The 21,020-nt window shown below is 40.1% G+C and overlaps 1 protein-coding gene across 5 annotated transcripts in view; it reads left to right on the top strand.

Moving 5' to 3' along the window:
- Positions 1 to 3,829, top strand: part of LOC133347109 (leucine-rich repeat transmembrane protein FLRT3-like) — a 39,173-nt gene extending 35,344 nt beyond the window's left edge. For all 5 annotated transcript variants that reach the window (XM_061559072.1, XM_061559070.1, XM_061559071.1 and 2 more), the window contains one exon: positions 1,227 to 3,829. In XM_061559072.1, coding sequence (XP_061415056.1) covers positions 1,267 to 3,222 — 1,956 coding nt within the window. In that variant the 5' untranslated portion in view covers positions 1,227 to 1,266 and the 3' untranslated portion in view covers positions 3,223 to 3,829. The remainder of the gene's footprint in view (positions 1 to 1,226) is intronic.
- Positions 3,830 to 21,020: the final 17,191 nt, after the last annotated feature.

Genomic DNA, 21,020 nt, shown 5'->3' with positions numbered 1-21,020 from the left:
TCTAATCACCATAAAATAATCAAATCTTAATAAAATAAACAAATCTTAAATAAAATTGCGATGCAGTATAAATTGCATTAGATATCTCTGGACGTAAATTGCACTTGAATAATATCTTGAGTTGCCCGTGTGACACAAGTAGCAGTGTATGCCACATGCATTTTATTGTAATGAGTGTAAATGATAATCTGAATAGTCTGTCATTATTTCCAAAAATATATATTCAGTGGATGACAAATGCATCTTACAACTAAAGCATTGGATTACGTGTTTGGTAGATGGATTTCCTGAAGGCAGGCTTGGTTTGAGTTAGCAGTTAGGACCTTGCTATGTATTAAATCCGTTCTTGTTTAACATATTCTCTGATGGCCCTGATCCATCTAGTTGCCAGGTTTTTTCTCTTACCTTTTCCCCTATGATATTTTAATCTTCATATTGCCTTACAGTCTGTCTCTACCACAGGATTGTATTTGGATGTTGCCCAAAAGAATGCTTCATGCCAAACACGCATTCATGGGATTGGCCAAACATCCACTTGTAGCAAGACACTCCTAAAAAATAAGTCTTGAAAGTCAGTGAGGATTTCCTAAACAAATGGCATAATACTCAAAGAATTAGTCTCAATGCATTCATAAAAAATATAAGAAATATATAAAGACAAAATGTAAAAAATATATACCACGGAATATTCAAAATATATTTTTTTCTGATTAAAACCCCATAAAAGCATGATTGTGCAATTTTGTGCTGTTTTTTGGTAGAGAATGATACTCATATAAATATTTTAAAAATCAATCAAATTCAATTTGTTTTTACAAAGTTGTTTTGTGAATAAGAGGAATGTAGGAGGAAGACATTTGCCCAATACAATGTAAACATTTTACGAAATGAAAATAAAACTAAGCGGAAAAATGTACCTAACTAAAAATATAGCTGATGAGTTTGTAATAAAAAAATTAATCCATTGTTTATATTAATATGAAATATGCCTCTGTGTTATTCCACATGATTCCAAAATAATGTCATGTATTACATGATTACGATTTATTTTCACAGACTAACACAGTTTATTTACACAAAACGAAATCACATCACAAATATCTCCCATCCTTATGTTTACTTTTGTTTTAAGCATGTCTGAAGAGTTACATTCAATGAACGATTCTGAATTACTTTATGAAACAAACATTGGGTGAGGTTTTATTTTTCTTACCGTTATGTTTCAGATCTCTGAGGATATCGAGGTGCCAAGTCCAACCTTCTTCGATGCTGCTGATAACCACAGAGCCACACATAATGATGGGATGCATCTCTCCAATCGAGCTCATCCTCTTGCTGCTCGTGACTGTGCCGACCCTCGCCTGCCCATCTGCATGCCGCTGTAATGGAGACTTCGTCTACTGCAACGACAGAGGCTTGACGTCTATTCCAAGTGGAATGCCAAGGAACGCCACGACACTCTATCTCCAAAACAACCAAATTAACAATGCTGGGATTCCTCCTGAAATGAGAAACCTTCTCAAAGTCGAGACAGTGTATCTCTACAGCAACCGACTGGAGGAGTTTCCGATCAATCTTCCTAGAAATGTGAGAGAACTTCACTTGCAGGAAAATGGCATGTGGACCATTTCCAAGGGTCCCCTCACTCAGTTACGCAAACTGGAAGTTCTGCACTTAGATGACAACTCGATATCAACAGTGGGGATTGAGAAAGGGAGTTTTAGTGCAGTGCCAAATCTTAGGCTGCTTTTTTTTTCCCGTAATAATTTAGGTATGGTACCTGAAAACTTGCCAAAGAATCTGGAGGAACTGCGGTTAGATGATAACAGGATAGAAACGATATCTGCAAAGGCTCTGCTGAACCTAAGCAAGCTGAAGCACCTGTTTCTGGATGGCAACTTGCTGACTAATGAAGGGATCCATGAAAAGACCTTTAACGACCTTGTGAACTTGACGGAAATCTCCTTCACTCGGAATATGCTTAAAATTCCAGTGGCTAACTTGCCAAGAATGAACCTGCAAAAACTCTTTCTCCAGGAAAACAGAATAATGTACATTCCAATCAACATATTTTCATCCCTGAAGAGGCTCAGTTTTCTTGATCTTTCAAACAATCAACTACAAACCTTGCCATATGGCGCTTTGAATGGACTACAAGGACTGAGATTGCTCGGTGTGCGAAACAACCCGTGGTACTGTGATTGTAAAGTCCTCTGGCTAAAAGACTGGCTACGCATCAATACTGTGAATGCACAGGGGCTTATCTGCAAAGGGCCAGGCAGCAATAAAGGAATACATATCACAGATCTGCCTCCCGAGCATTTTTTTTGCCCAGCCACCACCACAGCTGCTGTAGCTCCAAGTCACACTGCAGGGGTGAATACGTTCACAGTTGGAAGTCCGTTGTTGATTCTCAGAACCTCGTTGCCATTTGCTACAACTAAAAGCAATATTTTTAGCTCAGTCACAAGCAGACCGACCACATGGAAAGACACTACAGCTGACATTGTCCTTAAAGTGTCATCAGTGAGTGAGGACACGATTGCTGTCATCTGGGACAACCCATATCCAGTGGAGTCATATAAATTGAGTTTGAAAAAATCCGACAAAAATGTTGGGACTGTCACAATGATTAACATCGTCAGTGGTGATAGGACACTGCACTTGTTTAAGGACTTACATCCAATGACTTTGTACAAAATCTGCTTGGAACCTCTGGTCAATAAAAACATTTTTGATCTTGACAAAACTCCGACCTGTTTGGAAACAAAAACAGCAGATTCTGCACTTCCCAATCTTACCGATAGCATGAACCAAGAGCAAGAGATGGATGACGGTCATGGCTCGGCTCTGAAACTTGCTGGCCTCATAGGAGGTAGTTCAGTAATTCTTCTCATTGTGCTGATTTTGGGAATCTGCTGCTGGTACTCCCACAAATCTGGAAAGGGCCCGTGGTCCCGGGACACCTACAAGAAAGGTCGGAAGAGGGAGAGTGAGTACATGGAGTCGGGAACGAAGAAGGACAATTCTATTTTGGAGATGAGCGAAAACTCATTTCAGATTGTTCACTTAAATGAAACTATGGGGGATGATTTATCGATAAAAAATGGTTTACCCAACAGAACTGGAACTGGCTATAAAGGCACTTTGGCCCAAATAAATAACACTGTTTTAATAGACAGTACTTTATTGGACAGAGATTATTTTCAGAGACATACATAACTAACAAGCAACAATAGAAGAGACTTTTACGTGTCGAACACTTTTTGCACAACATATTTATTGCACTTTTATTGCCGATTGAAACATGACACAGATAGTGTTTTGACGTATCAGGATGTTCAACGTGTACAGGTATTTGTGTTCAGCGTCACAACTGTGATTATGGCGTTTTGCAATTAAATGGTGTTTTGTTTCCGATTACCACCACAACATGATATACTTTTCTGCCTACATTTTTTTTTTAGAATTCATAATTGTTGCTCCTTGTATATGGGAAATATCTTACATGATGATATAACATGCTCTCCTTTTATATGTGCCTCTTTTACTAAGTTCACATGACGATACAATGGACAAACTGTAAATGAAAAAAGCTGTACAAATTTACTGCATATTAACTGAAAAGTACTGGGAACTTGAACAGTTTCAAATAGGAATTATTTATAACCGTTTTAAAATGTGTACATAATAGTGTAATGCATGCCTCTTTGGACAACAGCAGTTGAAAAAATAAATGTCCGGTAGTAGTGAAATAATTAAAAGCATTGGAAATGCTTACATGTAATTGTTACATGTTCCTTTTGTAATAAAAAATGAGTACATAGTAGACGCATGGGTTGCCACTCATTGTATTGATGTGGGCAGTGGTGGTGTGAGTCCATTGAGGGCCCCTAAGCAGACATTATTTTGGGGGAAGGCCCTCTTTCAATTTGTAAATCCTAGTGAGATCACATAAGAGATATGAACAGATAAGGATGTAATAAGATAGGGGGAAATATACAAAAGAAGAGAGATGCGGACAAGATAGAGATGACAGAGATTAATTGGGGTGTTATGTTAATTATAATTTTATGTTAATTCGAAATTTATTTTCAGCTGCCATATAATACACCTCAATTTTTTCATGAATCCGGGGCCCTTTGAGCTTCTTGGGGCCGTTAAGATTGTGCTTGGTTTGCTTATGCCTCGCACAACTTTTGGATGTGGGCCCTGGCAATGGTATTAAAAGATAGGTGGGGGGTACTGGATGCAAGGAACCCGGTTTGGGTGAACGACTGGCTGCGGGAGGTCCCGAGAGGGAGGTTGGAGTCTCTGTTGGTGGAGTAATGCATGGCGCTGTGCTTTGATGCTTGCCACGTTAGCAAATGGTGCACACATTGCCACAGACGTCCCATTGTCATAACAAGTCCACTCCCACACAACCTCCGAGTTCAACTCCTTCAAAGTGTTCTTTTTTAAAGCGTGCATGTGAAAAACACGGCAGAGGGTCATACATAACCGTAAAAAATATGTTATTTTAACTACAAATAAAATGTGAACAGCTGTGTTGGCAATAATGCAGAATCGCAAGATGAAAATACAACTGGTGCTGATCTTAACCTATATGGTATGGTCACAAAGTGCTTTTCAAATCCCAAAGTATTTTTAAGGGACCGCAAAGTAAAATGTTGCCACTATCTTTTGCCATTAGTTTAAAAGCTGTGAAGAAGGACCATTACATGAAACACTGCAATACATTTTCAAGTGATTCAGTATTTTTGTCCTGTTATGTAACAAGACAGGGGGAGTGGTGGCGCCATGGTTAGCATACTGCGCTATAAACCTGGCTGTTCGTGTTCGAATCGCGGCCAGGGGCTAACATAATTAGCACGTGATATCTGAACTAATCCGGCGCCCCTTTCCTCCCACTCTTTCACCTATACGCATGGTACGTATGTACGTTGATCTTCTTTTTCACCGTACGTAGCCAACCTGAAGAACGTTCAAACAATCCCCATGACTGACAATGCATGTGGAGGCCTTCATCCAGCAGTAGAATAACAAAGGGTCGTACATCTGTATTCCTATATATATTTTTTTTACAATAAGGTACACAGATCTGTAACTTTCTCATAGAAGACAACGATCAAAATTGGTGGCACGAGTATCCTAGATAAATGTGTAGCTAATACAAAACACATATTTACGAGAAAACAACAGTTCTGCGCATTGCTTGAAGACTGTACATTGCACAGGTGGGTTACTTCACATGTGCGGCGAAATGTCTTGTGGGTAAAGCAGTCTCTGTGAGACACTCTTTTTCCAGAGATTGCCACTGACCTCCTGTCATCTCCGTTGATGAGATTGTATTATAGTGCACAGCAATATTGAAAAGAGACGGATTTCTGCCAGTGGGCTGTCTGCAGCTGGTGGCTTAGCATAATGGATGAAATGGAATGTGTGCAGGCGGAACGGATTGGCCTTTCATTCATTACAATAGGGATTACATTTTGATAAAATCTTTACATTATATATTAGATTGTACAGCCTGAACTGTTGCCACTTGAAGTGTGAAATGTCTAGATTTGTCATTTGCAGACACACTGTTTTATTCAAACTGGACTCTCTGCATTTATTTTTTTTCTTTTGAGAAAGTTTAATGTTCAAAATGGATCTGCGTGTGGCTAAATTTTGCAGGACTTAAGTTATATTTGCAAATGCGTGTGAGTGATAATAAGCAGTTTAGCAATTATAGAAAGGTGTGTTTTTTATTTAGTCATTTCTTACTTGCTATCTTCAACGTGCTATACCGTAGTGATATTTAGTGTTTAAACATTATTTGGATGTGCAATTCCCAAGACACCATCACTCATATTTAACATGAACGTACGTGATTTTGGAAATTATATTTAAGCGTTTATTAATATCAAGTGGAAGTGTTTTCAAAGAAGACTTTTTTTTCAAAGAAGACTGCAAAATAGTGGTAGGGTTTTAAAAAAAATAAAATGTTGTAACACTGCTACTGTTAAAGGGATACTGTCAATGGCGTAATGTTAGCACCTTAAACTTACAATCTAAAGGTGCCAAATTGATCCGATTTCTTGGCTTGGAAATTGAAACAATGGGGGAACCTTCTGAAATACCCCCCCCCCCCCAATATATGTCTGCCCAGCAGTATGAATGGGTATACATTTATTAGGTTGCGTGTGATGGAGACAACTGTGGGTACTTCTCGCCTCTTTCAGAACGTCTGGCAGGCATGGAATAAAAGTCCTCTAGAAGGGCTCACTAGAGCTCCCTCGAATGGAGGCCGTTCTGCCAGCAGTGGGATGACGAAGCAATTGCAGGGCTGCACCTTTATTACTTTTGATTTGAGAAGTGAATTTATACGTCTCGGGCTGGAACAGCCATCTTGCCTTGTGATTGCTTTGGGTGGTGTGTGATGATGTCATCACAAGACACATTTTTTCAAATTTTGACTCCACTCACTGAAGGTAGTGTACATAGTGGTTAATGTCGTTCGAAGTCAAATATTTTAGAAATTATGTTCAATCACTGTGAGATTGTATTCACGTGTCTAAACTTTGGAAACATAGGAATTACATATTTTTTACAATGATTGACAAATTTTGCTATTAGTTGCAATCAGACGTGTTAAGAATTTCTGTCTGTATTATTTTGGGTGGTGTAAATTTAAACAGCTTGTCTTGAAAAAGTATAAATTCTATGTACATACAAACTATATAGAATATACAGGATATTCATTTCATTGGCATGTATGTATGTTGAACTTCTTTCACACCATATGTAGCCTTACCGTGCGAATGTATCTGTTATATTATTTACTATTTAGGAAAGTCTCAGTGCGTCACATGACTGCATTGCCAGGCATAGTGTGGTTGGCATGGGCTCTGTTGCAAGGAATTAAATGGGACCCACTCGTCATCATAACCACTGCATGACTATTTTTCAAGAAAGTCCTGTATTTAGATGTTCGGCCAATTTCATTTTTACATGGGCTTAACATTTGAGGAAAAGCTGAAATGCACAGAAAGCTGTATAAGAGGGGATAATCCACAAAGGTCCACACAGATGAGTCATGAACGCAATTGCTGGACTGCAATATACAGTGATACCTCGGTTCACGAACTTAATTCGTGAACTGACTCTGGTCGCGAACCGAACTGGTCGTGAACCGAGGCACATTTTCCCATAGGGTTAATCCGTTCTGACCTTTTTGTTTTGTTTTTTGAAGCACAAAAATATGAAACAAATTACAATACACAGTACTGCACAGTATAGTAATGTATAAAGAGAGAACACTAACATTGCTTGAGATGACTTCAGTAAGCACTCAAATGGGTGAACTATACAATACAGTAAGTACAGTATTGTACAGTACAGTAGTACAGCACAGTACTGTATGTGCTAAAAAGCACACCAAAAAGTCACTGAAAGTGTCTTCACAGTACTCACAGTACTTATTTCTGCGTCTCTTCTTCTCTCCACGATCTTCCTACAGGAAGTCACGACCATGTGACAGCCTGGAATTAGCATTAAAATGGCCGCGGCTCCTGTTCGTGAACCGAAGCGGAGTTCGTGAACCGGAGCATATTTTTATGAAATGTTCTGTTCGTGAACCGAGTTGTTCATGAACAGAAGCGTTCGTGAACCGAGGAATCACTGTATTGGCCACTTTGCATCCCAGGGTGGTTGTGGAGTTTCGCAAGTCTGCGTGACCCACCAACCCTTGCCTTCATAGCGCTGGATTACAGGCTTATGCCACCACACTCGCCTCACGTGTAAGCTCTTATTATTTTGCTGACCTTACTCTTGGATACGAATGGGAAAAGTAACCGTGGCTTTGGCCCTGGACTAGTTGAGAGCCCACTCGATTTAAATTCCGTCGATTTTTTTTGGGATTGTTATGATTCTGTTATTTTAATTGCTATGGCCAAAAGCCAATGTTAGGTGATATTGTACAGTTGCAGCATGACGTAGAGAACATAGTACTGTAAGTGGCGTCACTCAAACACATTTCTCAGCTAGATTTGTTTCTTCCTCGTGTGGTCAGAGTAGACTTCCATAATAACATCATGATGTAACTACAAAAAAATCAACGCATTGATCAATCGCATTGCCCACCTACGTGACTACGGCTCTCTCCGATGTGTTTTCGGATTGCACCGGGTGATGTTCTGACGATGACGAACATTTTCACTGCACGTGCTCGGAGCTGCATTTGGAACTAAAACGTTGGACATCATGCTGAACAGCAAGCGGGAGAACCCGAAAACGCATCGGAGAGCCGTGTGGCCACAACCTCGAAGCCCTCCGCAGTGCTATGTAACTACATACTACATTCCTCCTGTGAACCATTTGACTCATGGGTTGCTTCACATTTGCAGAATCGTATTATTAAGCTTCAATTTTTCATCCTTGACAATAGTGCTTGACCTCCGTGAACCATTTAAGAAATTCACGGTAATGTGTTTGCATTAAAACTCAGGCAAATTGGATCCACGCATTGAGTTTTATGTGGAGGTTTAGCAATTGCAGTGTACTTATAGATTCAGCATATGTCTCGTGATTTCATTCTCATGTTGTTCTACATTGTACAGTAAGTCTTTGCAAATGACAATTTCAGCCATGGAAACGAATGACTGTGCTTTCTCCCTTTGAACAAATGGTGTTTGCTGTGGTAAGGAAATTACAGTTTAAGGATGATTATAATTACATTAACTGGCATGAAGCGTAATTATCAAGAATCTGCATTCCCAACTCCGTTATGTGCACACCACACTTTTTTTCAATTTAAGGTCTGGATTTACATTTAGCATTCGCTGCACTTTTCACAAGCTCGTCTTTGATCATCGTGAGACATTCTGTACATCAGTTTCAACTCAGTCCATGTATCGGTATATCAGTACCTTTGATATGGCAGACGGCGTAATGATGGTAAGGAATTAATAATCATCTTGTAGTAATAATACATTCTTACCAGAATGTTTAAAGCGCACACTGTAGTAAATTGCATGTGATGGTCCAGATGTGTGTATTGAATGGAATGTGTGGTATCCGACGCAGGGCTCTGTGTGCACTGTGACATCCACTCTTTGTGTAATTTGATGAATAACTCTGTGCCTGCTAACCTGAGGTGGGAAATCAATATGGTCTCACTAGCTTGTTGGTTAGCATGTAAACACACTGGTAAATTTAACCCTGGATAAGTCTTGTCAAGATCTATCATAATTTCAAGAAAATTGGTCTTGGACCCTTAGTGAAGTCCTATGAGATAACATTTTGAATTTCTGAACGCATGCATTATTTAATCACCATTGTTAGTTTGATATCCATTAAATGTGTTACTAACTAGACAATGTGCTTGCACAGCAGCAGATAAAACCAGTTAAACTACCCCAGACATGTTTTTGTAACTTCAAAACAATGCAGCCTCACACGAAAGGATATACTTTACTTTGGATATTTAATACATTGCCAATGTGTATTTCATTACACTTTAAAACTGCATGTGTTTATACTTTAACAGGTCTCTGGAGATGTTTCAACTGCAGCTCATGAGTTCAACCATTCCCACATACTTTCTCTGTAATGTTATCATTGTTGTTTCAGAAAGCACTTGGGAACACATTATGTTTTTGTGACCATAGAACACAAAAAAATTGATGAAAAACAAATGCACTGGTAAGAGGGGAGGGAAAGAATGAATCTTTAGATCAAGAAATTCATTGGTTACTCTCTCAGCTCCAAGATTCAATCTGAGAAACAAACAGCTTTTATCTTATATAAATGTATCTAGGTTGTGCATCTGGGTGGTCCAACACATTTAAAATTTTGTTAATAAAAACAAATACTTTAAAGTCATGGGTGCTCTGTCATGGCTCTGTTAAGGATTTCACTGTGCTCACATTTTAAATGTGTTTGAGTGACATCGATAAGATTGTGATGATGATACACTTGGCCATATAATAAAGGTATATATTATCAAGAACAAAGCTTGGTTAATGTTGAAGAGCACGAGATAAAGGGGACAAATACTCTCTGCCATCTTACAAGAAAGAAATACTGCATTTGTTTTTGGACTCCATCTGTAGTTGGCTTTCATATTTGGTATCTCAGATTTGCTGATGACAGTTATTATAACGACCAATGTTAATTAAGTGCAAGTTTTAGACATCATATTGACTGTTAAGAAAATTAAGTGGACTTGGGAGGGTCGCAATGCTCTGACAGATGATGGGCCGGTGGTTGAGACAAACAATGGAGTGGCAACCAAAGGAGTTAACACACCCAAGGGAATGGCCACTGCAGAGATGAAGCGATGGGATCAGCTCGTGTGCCGGAGCTAAATGGATTGTTGCATCGTGAGCATGTGAGAGATGGTGACAGCTTGGGGAGGACTTCATCCAGTAGTGGATTGAATGGCTGATGATGATGATCGTGGTGGTTTTTATAAATAAATAGGTGTCACTAGAGGTGGTACTTGAAAGAAACAATTCTGTATTTCGGTGGCATTCCCCATTTGCTCATGTCCACCGAAGGTGAGATCAAATCATATAATTAGAGTTGTGAGTGCTAAATGGTGACATGCAGTGTGTGGCTCACTTGAGGGAAGTAAATCGTGGACATTGTTGACAACTATATAATATGTAAATGCATTTATTGGGCAAAAAAGTAAAAAATTTAGTTAAAATAAAGTGAAGATATTGTTCTAAATGTCATTATTCAAATGACCCACAATTCTCTGGATAACTTACTTCTTTTAAAATAAATACAGTGCTGAATTGTTGAGTGGAGAAATGGAAAAGTATATTGTTTATACAAAATATAAGTGCCCTGGGACCGTTTGTCCATTTTATTCTTTGCTGGGAAATGCTCATATTTCTAAGCAGTCAACACCATTCACAATAACATGAGTGGACATGGCTAATGTTTAGCAACATAAATGCAAGCTTAAGCATTTTTTAACAATGTTCTGGCCAATACTGTTGTTTGTATGAAAACAGTGTACTCTGTCTATAATGCAAAATGTGTTTAAAATACTTGTAATAATGTGCGAGTTTAAATTAATCCGTGTCAATCTGGAAATACATTTTAAGTGGATTTATTTGTGTGGATAATGCCATGGTATAATGCTTAGCACACTGGAATTGCAATTTAGAGTTCACCGGTTCAATCTCCCAGCACGGCAGTTAAAGCAAACCCCCTTCACCTCTGTCCACCTCTGTATCTATAACTAAGGTAAGGCCCACTGAGCGACATAGCTCTTTATCAGACGCGACCTGGCCACAAATGATAGCTCAACGAACTGGCTGATTGTGTGCAAATTTATAGCAGCCAAATACTCTAAATAGCATGTTTCTAAATGTGGAGGGAAAAACCGGAGGACCCAGAGTAAAATCTACACGACCACAGGGAGAACATGCAAACTCCAAATATACAGGCGTCAGAGTCAGGCTCGAACCCACGCTTTCCTGTACACCAGGTGAGGTAATTGACATCTCGCCACCGTGATGCCTTCTGTGTACATCTCAGTCAGTCGGCAGGTTGCGTGTGGTGGGGTAGAGTATGGGTACTCACGCCTCTTTCAAAACGTCTGGCCACCGTGGAAGAATAGGACAGCATAGCCTGTGTCGGGGTTCTCGATAACTCACTCTCGTGGAGAGCTTTTCGCCAGCAGCAGTGGCTTAAGCAACAAATTACAGAGTTCCTCTTTTTTTTATTTGTGTACTTGGGTTAAAACATTCCCATGCGGACTGGGTTAAGAGCAACACATATTGACAGTTCCGCCTTTTTACTTTATTCTCCTGCCCACCCACGCATTCCCTTCCTCACAAGATTATTGCTCCACGTGGCTTTTCAGAACATGACCCCGTGACTTCAAAAACAATTTGAAAACAAAAAAAACCCTTTGATATTAACTTGATGCCTGCATACCAAAAACTTATCCTGAGATTTACCTTTCAACCAAAAATATACAACGCGTGAAAAAAAAACTTGACCTTCGTCGAGCCAATTTGTTTTTCCTTTTATATCCACACATAACAGTCATACAAAAAGTATATTTAAAAAGTGACTTCAGTCAGGTTTGCAGATTTTTCCAAAATAAAACATCGTGCAATGACAACCTTGTATTTAATGTTCTGAGAACAGACATGTTATTGACATTTCCCATCTAAAAAGAGAACCCAGCTTAAACTGGTCATCTTAGCAACTGTCAACAGCAATTATTTCTGCCAAGAAAGATTCTGTTTATAAAAAGACAGGTTTGAAATGATGCATTTGTTATTGGGAACCTGATGAAAATATAATTGAAAATACATCTAAAATGTAACAGCTATATTTGCTTTTATTCACTTGTCCAAATAAAAAGTGGAAAATGTTCAAGTTGTGCATGTGATCCAGAGATGACAGATAGAACATTGTTGGCAATTGTAAAAAAAAATGCAGCACTTTTCTCCACTTAAAGTCATGAGGCCAGACCTGACTGATAACCACTCAATGTCCCCTGTGTGCTCTGGAGATGAAGCATTTTGTGCGATTGCAGGTAAATTGTTCCAGGGAGTACGTACTCATTATGAAATAATATCAGAACATGTCCATGAGACTGAATGATGTACTCTTTACAACAAACGTAAAATAATTTCAGATAAAGATTATAATTACCTGCAAAGTCTGTTAGCTTACGAGAATTAGTTAAATTCCTATTCTCTTACTATATATTTATCTATTCTGTCAATTAATTAATAAATTATCAGAGGCAACCAGACATAACATTTTAAAATATGATTAACTATTAATTGTTTTACGAGTAATAGACAGTTAAAGTTTGGAAATGTTATAATTCATAACCACACGAATAACACTATGTAACACAATTTCTGTTCCTGGGTAGTATGTGTTATTTCGTAATTGCTTATGCCTAAAAACTATATCATGGCTATTATTCCCCACAAATTTTGCTTTTGTGACCAGGACAGTGATATTTTGAAATTGAGCTATTTTCAATGAGAAAACGGGAGAATGTGTCTTTTCGTTCACGTAACGTCAGCAAAAAACAACATTTGAATCTAAATTTACATGTATTTCTACTAAGTCATACAAAAATGACTACAAAATTTAGAAGTGAGTAGTTTTTGGTAGCGGCGTTCAAAGTCCAGTATATCCTGGTGGAAGCGCTTGCCTTGCTCCTCCAAATACACTCCCATGTTCTCCTTGAATTGATCAAGATGAGCATCAAGGATATGGACTTTGAGGGACATCCTACAGCCCATTGTGCCGTAGTTCTTCACCAGAATCTAAATCAGCTCCACATAGTTTTCGACCTTGTGATTGCCCAGGAGGCCACGAACCACTGCAACAAAGCTGTTCCAAGCCGCTTTGTCCTTACTAGTGAGCTTCTTAGGGAATTCATTGCCCTCCAGGATGTTCTTTATCTGTGGTCCGATGAAGACACCGGCTTTGACCTTTGCTTCAGACAGCTTAGGGAAGAAGTCTTGAAGGTACTTGAAGGCTGCCGACTCTTTGTCTACAGCTCTGACAAATTGTTTCATAAGGCCAAATTTGATGTGCAATGGTGGCATCAGCACCTTCCAGAGGTCCACCAGTGGATCCCACTTGACGTTGTTTCTACCCACAGAGAACTCAGTCCGTTGTGGCCAGTCCCGCCTGTGGTAGTGCGCCTTGGTGTCCCTGCTGTCCCAAAGTCAAAGATAGCAGGGAAACTTGGTAAAACCGCCTTGGAGACCCATGCCACCATTTTGAAGTCTCTGATGACCTCCCAGCCGTACTCATCATACTTCAAGGCAGTCCAGCAAGGTGTTGTAATCCTCTTTGAGGTGCACCGAGTGAGATAGGGGAGGATACTTGCTACCATTATGGAGCAGCACGGCTTTGAGGCTCCTGGATGAGCTGTCAATGAAGAGGCGCCACTCATTCTGGTTACAGGCGATTCCGATTGCCTCGAACAGACTGGTCACATTGTGGCAGAAGCAGAGCCCATCTTGACGGGTGAAGAAGCTGCCAAAAGGTTGGTGACGCTTCCTCTGATCTGCAACTTGCACACTTTTATCCAACAAGTTCCACTGCTTGAGCCTAGATGTCAAAAACTCGGTATTGGACTTGGTGAGACCAAGATCTCTGATCAAGTCGTTAAGGTATTGTTGGTTGGGGTAGTATGGGTTTCTCTCCTCAGCTCCACTTCTGAAATTGTCCTCTGGAACTACAACGTCTTCCTCGCTCTCTGACTTGCTGCTCTCTTCTAAAGACGGCTGCTCTCTCTCCGGAGGAGTGGGTACAGGGAGGTCATGGCATTGTGGCACTGGGGCGATGGATGAAGGAAGGTCCGGATACGTGATAGCAGGTGCATTCTTTCCAGTCTGACGTTTGGAAGGGTCCACCATGCAGAAGTAGCAGTTGCTTGAGTGGTCAGTGGGTTCCCGCCAAATTCTTGGGATAGCAAACTTCATGAATTCTCTTTTCCCCTCTATACCATCCTACAAAATACATTTATTTCACCCATGACTAATGTGTAAGAGATTCTCGCAACATTTTTCATATATGATATACTTTTTCAATAAAATTGAAAATTGTCAATTATTTTAAAAGAAAAAATTTTTACCGTTTAAAAATGTGAACAAATTTTATAGCTTAAAATTCCGAGCAATAATTGTCCATCTTCCCTTCCAGAGTTTTTTTTTGCATTGCTCGCAGGTGAAATGAGGTGCTCAGGGTTTGTCTTAATCGCCGACAGGCATGCCAAAATATTCCTTGTAGGCCTCACACATCTTAGCAGATGCTTCCACAGAGTATTTTTTCACTCTTGTCTTGATAAATTGGCCGCAGACATCGCAAAATGAGTCTGCCGGATTCTTGCAGCCTCTTGATGCCATCTCAGAAAAATGCAGATATGTATCCACTTAGGCAGATGAAACTAAACTGAACTGGTGGGCTTAAGGCCCCAGTATTTAAACTACTATTTATACTGATAGGAACCACCTGGTTCCACCAGCCCACAGGGGATTATTGTGTCCGTCCGTCTGTCGTGCATCCAAAATGAGAGGGGTGGGGCTGGGTGGAGAGGGGAGGGTGGGGAGGGGTTGGGTGGGGAGGGTGGAGAGGGGCTGGGTGGGGAAGGGAGGGTGGGGAGGGGCTGGGTGGGGAGGGTGGGGCTGGGTGGGAGGTGGGAGGGATGGGGCTGGGTGGGGAGGAGCTGGTCACCCTGTGGTGCCCTTATAAAACTCAACGTTTAACCTACTCACGCCGGCTTGTGCCCGCCCTCACAGTTGGCCATATTTGCGGAATACACCACACCGCCATTGACCCTGGCCATTGACCCAGCAACCCAACGTTCCTACCAGCTCCCTCCGCAGGAATGTGTTATGACTGGAAAGTTCTAGAATGTGCTAGAAGTTACTCCAAGTTTACTCAGCTCTGACTCTATCTGGAATGTTCTGGAAAATAGGTCAATTTAAAATATCACTGTCCTGGTCACAAAAGCAAAGTTTGTGAAGAATAATAGCTATTTTCTGTACTTTTGAGGCATAACCAATTAGGAAATAACACTTACTACTCAGGAACAAAAATTAAAAAAAAATTGATACACAGTGTAATTAATCCTGATGTTTCTAACCAAAGATAACCAGCTATAAGAATGTATTTTACAACATAGTTATTTAACATTAATCTGTAATCTTTTATAACCAATCCACAACCCAGAACACGACATGCAGTGAATCCCACTAACTGCCACCAATTAACATTTTTTTTAAATGGCTTGCATAATAAAAGTATAGTAAAATATATGATGAACACATTTTGTATAATTGGTGCTTAAAAAAGTGTGATTTTTTAATGTACACGTGTGTTCCTCAGCAGCAGCTGATCTTAAAATGTGTTGTTATAGCATAGGCTTTATACACCATAGCTCTGTGCTGGGCACCCAATAGAAAGAGCAATAATGATCACCTATTTTTTTTATTGGATTGTTCCCACCATGACGGTTTTTTACATTTAATTATCTCAATGGTACATCCTAATAAGCAATGTTAACACAACCCTTGACATTAACACTCGGAGTCAAACTTGTAACTTTCACATTGAACAAAAAAACTACTTTTGCCAGTCCCCCACAGGTTTACACACGTACCAGAGAGATTTGTTTCAAAATTAAAAGCCAGTGCACATCTAACTGTGTGACTTAATTAAGCAGCTGATCATAATTATCAGTCACTGTAGGAAAAGTAGGGTTGGGCATGCTTCTGACCCTGGCCTTTGGAGGTGCTCAGACAGACTGCTTTGCAGGAAGCCGCCTTCATTCTCCTCTATTATGTGACCTCCTTATTCCCAGCTGCTCTTCTGTCCTTCACACCAGCTGTCAGCAGTACACAAATACTGGAGAGACAAAGAATTAGTCTCGGCTACAAGAAGCCCGCTTAAGGCAGAGTACACACGTGTATTCGCCATAACAGCCGGGCTTCTAAGCCCCGTATGTTTGTGTGAAATGCCGAACTTCTTTCGCAACGTACATAGCCAATAATGCTAATTGGAGGTGCGGGGGAAGGACAACAAATTCATTACAAAAAGCAGTTATGTGCAGAAAAATCAGTTCCGTAACGCAAGCACATATCTAATGCGAGACAACACCCTGCTTAAGCTAATTTAATTATAATTTCCTGTACAAATTTTACACACGTTTTATGCAGTTCAAAAGCAACTGATACAGGACACCACAAATGTCTGTTTGAGGTTAGTGTACAAATTAAACGTGGAATGTATGGCATTAGCTTAATTGGAAAATGATATAGGTCATGTAATTTCCTTTGCATTCCTTTTAGAAACATCAGCTTTATTGGCATGATGATATGAAAACAATCGTTTTTGCTATTAATTGTTCTTGCAAAAATTGTGCTCCACTTCTGTAGCCACTTACACATCCTGTCATTGCTCTTCAAAGTGTTGCTCTTCTAAATGTTCCGACCTGAAATTATATCTAACATTCCAGTATGTGTTAACATTATTTTCATTATTTGTCGATGGAATTAATACCATATTACACCAATTATTAAATGTTGTGGATCGCTGTCAAACATATGGTGTGCTGAAGAAGTAATAAATGGGCACGTTGAATTCACGTGTCAATTTTATTATTTATCTGTCCGGTGGAGGAGGGTGTACAACGCATTTTACGCATTCAATCTGACCCAAAAACAATTTATTAATCATAATATTGGTCGTGAAAGGCTAGTGCGTTTAAATTTTAACCAAGTTTCCTTGCAAAAATAGTGAAAATTAATACAAGAGAAAGGACATTTGTTTCAGTATGAATTGTGGCTTCTCGATTGTTTTTGGGCGCACTAAAAACTCACTCAGACCTTTACAAGTTGATACATTAACTATTTTGTTATTTATCAAGATGCATTTGTTGAGATGAACGTTGGGTCGCGTAAAAGCAGCCAATGCTTTTGCTTTCCCTGGGTGTTAAAGGTTGCATCTTTATAAATAACTGACTGCTATTGTACATGTATTGGTTATATTTTTTACAATAAGCCGAAACATTTGTGATATATATAACTACAATTGTTGCTACTGTCCCTGCTGTCTGAAATGTTACAAGTAGAAGTTAGTTTTTCGATTAAAGTGTTGAGCAATTTTGCGGTAGAATCCTGTGTATGCTGCGATGAAAGTATAACAAGATCTGTCTTGTGCACAGTCTCTCACCGCTGATGCCTGTGGCCCAGTTTTTGTCCTTGACACTTCTTGTTTTTTTTGTGTGTCAATGTTTTCCATTTGCTCCAAATGTCTTCAACAAAACAAAAAAAAGACAAGTGACAAGTGAGGACTAAAACTACGTTTTCCAATTTGGCACTCAAAGTCAGAACACAAGAAGCGACTGCTGACAGTTTACAGCATTAACTGAAGGCACTGCAAGGGTTATTTAAATAGAATTGTATTTCCGCTTCACCCAGCCCTATAGATTGACCAGCCTGAAATGTCTCTTCTGAGAGTATCTAACCACCGTGGTTGTGAGATAAGAAAGTTCATTGTAATGTAATTCCCCCCCACCCCCCAAAAAAAGTGCAAAATAACTATGAATGCAAAAAAACAAATATATTTACCAATCTAACCAAGGTTGAGTTCGAGGTTAAGCGCTCATTTGTATCACTCTGTCTTGCTTGCATCTGTTATCCTTCCGCTCTTCCTGCCCCCCCCCGCGCTCCCATGTGAGTAAAAACTTTTAGGCAAATCAATGAATTTACCCCACTCTCTCTCGTGTGCTGCCGTTACTGCAACGAATATAGCGCTGCTCTGTGCACACTGAGAAGCGAGAAGCCACGTGCATAGATGAAATGACGGAGGCTCCGTGCATCCTCGGCGCTGTGGGTCCCAACATGGTCATGGCCTTTGCCGCGAAACATGTATTGGCAGATGCACCGTTGCACTGATTACGCCTTCCTTCGACTCGGCGCCGCAATCGAAAGTCCCTCACTGACTGCGCGAGGGCTTTCATGTGGCATGGCCGGCACGCCGCCACCCGGGCACTTCAAATCCCACTGCCATTAGCCCCGGCAGGTGCTGCCTGACCCGGGGAGGGTGACGTCTGCACACGAACGATCTGCTCTGGGAAACCGACTGAGAGCAGCGGATCGCATGGCCCTCCCGCGAAGCGACATCTGGCAGCCTGTAAACCTCAGTTCCATTTACGCGCAAGTAATGGCTTGAAATTAATATTGAGACAATACATTGGAAAGGCGTGTGTATTTTAAGCAAAAGGGGTCAATGGCATTGCTTTCCAGGGCCATATGGTGATGCACGGAGAGCACATTTGTTAATTGAACCTCATGGCGGGACCCCGGGGTCCCATAAGCCCCAGGCTCTCGCATTTTATATAATAATGTCTACACAAACTTTGCTCTTTTTCACCAATGGGTTTCAAGGATGGTTGCAAGTGTTGTCTTGTTAAACTATGCCTTTAAAACTGAAAACTACTTGCATGCGGTACTTCTATTTAAATACACTGTCGAAAAAAATAATTTACACCCCTATGTCAATAATCGTGTTTCTCAGTGCGGATTTGTGGTGAACACACTTTGTAAACAATACATGAAATGATACGCGTTTTCAATGCGCTGTTCATATTGTAACAAGTATTTATACCAATGTTACTCTACAGAGTAGTGGGTCGCCGCTCCTCTTTTCCACATTGATACGAGCGGTATGTGGGGACTATGGCTTAACCGCAAAAAAACCTATCTGCACAGATGCATACGAACAAGAGAAGTATTCTCAAACAGGAGGAATTAACGGTGCAACGCATCTCATCTGTTAAATATCTGCAGGTAATTGTAATCGATTGATTCTGGTTGCAGACATTGGTAGGTCACAAATAATAATGAAGATAAGAGAGCCGTTTCACTGTATTATGCATAACGTTATGACAAATAAAGGACTTAAGTCGTGTAGGCAGTTTGAGCAGCTTTGGATAAGACTTATTATGATCCTGCCCATACCCGAGCATGGAGTGCAGCATTCGCTTGTTCAGCTCTTCTGCGCATTCGTGCTCGCTGCTGCGCTTGGACACGACATGACAACAGAATGATCCGTGCCAGGTGGGTCGCGGCGTTCATGTGCGCGGTGGGACGGAGTCGCCAAAATAAATAAATGAATTACGATTTTGACTTGCGTTTATTCGGGACCCCGGGGTCCCGCCATAAGGTTCAATTGTAAAAAAAGTATCTAATGTGTTGTGTTTGATAAATTGAAAGGAAGGTATAGTTGCATTTTGAGCACACGGTATAATTTGGAGATTTAGCATACTCTGCCAAATGAATTCTGTCATAATGTAAAGCCTAAGACTGTGAAGGGAATAGAGAATTGTGTTGTGACAACCCTCTTGTTAAAACACGTGGTGAACATATTATTAATTACAACCTTAACACGCGTCGAGAAAATGTATTGCATTAATGCGCGTAAATCATTGTAATTTGAAATGTATTTAATTTTACTGTTAAAACATTCAAATTGGCCCGATTATCAAATGCGTTTTGCGCAACAATTATATTGCATTGATTCTAAATATGGCCCATTTTTAAAGGAAAGATAATAATTAAAGTCACCTGCAAATGATAATCGCGAATGTAATCCAATTACCAGCTTCTTCACCGCAAAGCCAGCGTATGTGTGTACCTGCTGGATATTGTTTTTCCATGTTGGTAAGTTCGTGTAAAATGAATCAATAGCGGTAATCAGTTTTTTGCTCATGCTGTATAATACTGCCCATGGGTAGGTCATTTCTCAAATCTGCCATGAAGAATATCGGTTGCAAAATGTCAAATGTGTATGTTGAACAAGGCAAAGGTCAGTTAACAGCAAACAATAAATAACAATTTACAGTCTTTGTAATCCCACTGCTGGATTAAGGTCTCCCCATGTCGTCTTCATCATGGGGTGTTTTGATCTTATTTCACCATTGCTAGTCGGTAAGGCTTAGTAATGGTGAAATGCTCAACACTGGCTTAGATATCACTCACCACTGATCTTATTTTTGGTCGGAAATCACACTCAGGTGACAAGGTTCATAGTGCAGTGCGCTTACCACTGCGTCACGTCTTCACTTCCCAGAGTTCAGATTACATGGCTACAAATAAAGGTCACTCGTATATCTAACTACATGTTGTAACTCTTTTGCAATGCTTCACTTGAAAAAAACAACAACACAACACTGGAATAAAATCACTGATATTATTTTTTGTTCCAGTTGTAAGGTATGTACAATTTCACATTGTATTTGGTTGAAAACCGCACTAACTTTGATTTTTGAATTGTCTTTCAGGCCGTTTAAATCAGCCCAGAGATACATGTGCTGACAATTACGCAGCAAGCACAGTCCTGCCTCTCATTATGCGGTGATTTTGCATCTGGGGGCTTCAGTTCACAAATTGACTGCTCATTGGCATGGGTTACAAAGGGTTAATTTTATGTGAATTACATAAACCCAACTGGTTCTGTGTGCGGTTCAT

Source organism: Lethenteron reissneri, chromosome 25 (assembly GCF_015708825.2).
Source record: "Lethenteron reissneri isolate LAM-NWPU_2019-01 chromosome 25, ASM1570882v1, whole genome shotgun sequence".
Taxonomy (NCBI): Eukaryota; Metazoa; Chordata; class Hyperoartia; order Petromyzontiformes; family Petromyzontidae; genus Lethenteron; species Lethenteron reissneri.
The sequence above is the reverse complement of the archived record's forward strand: the minus strand, read 5'-3'. Positions and strand labels throughout refer to the sequence as shown.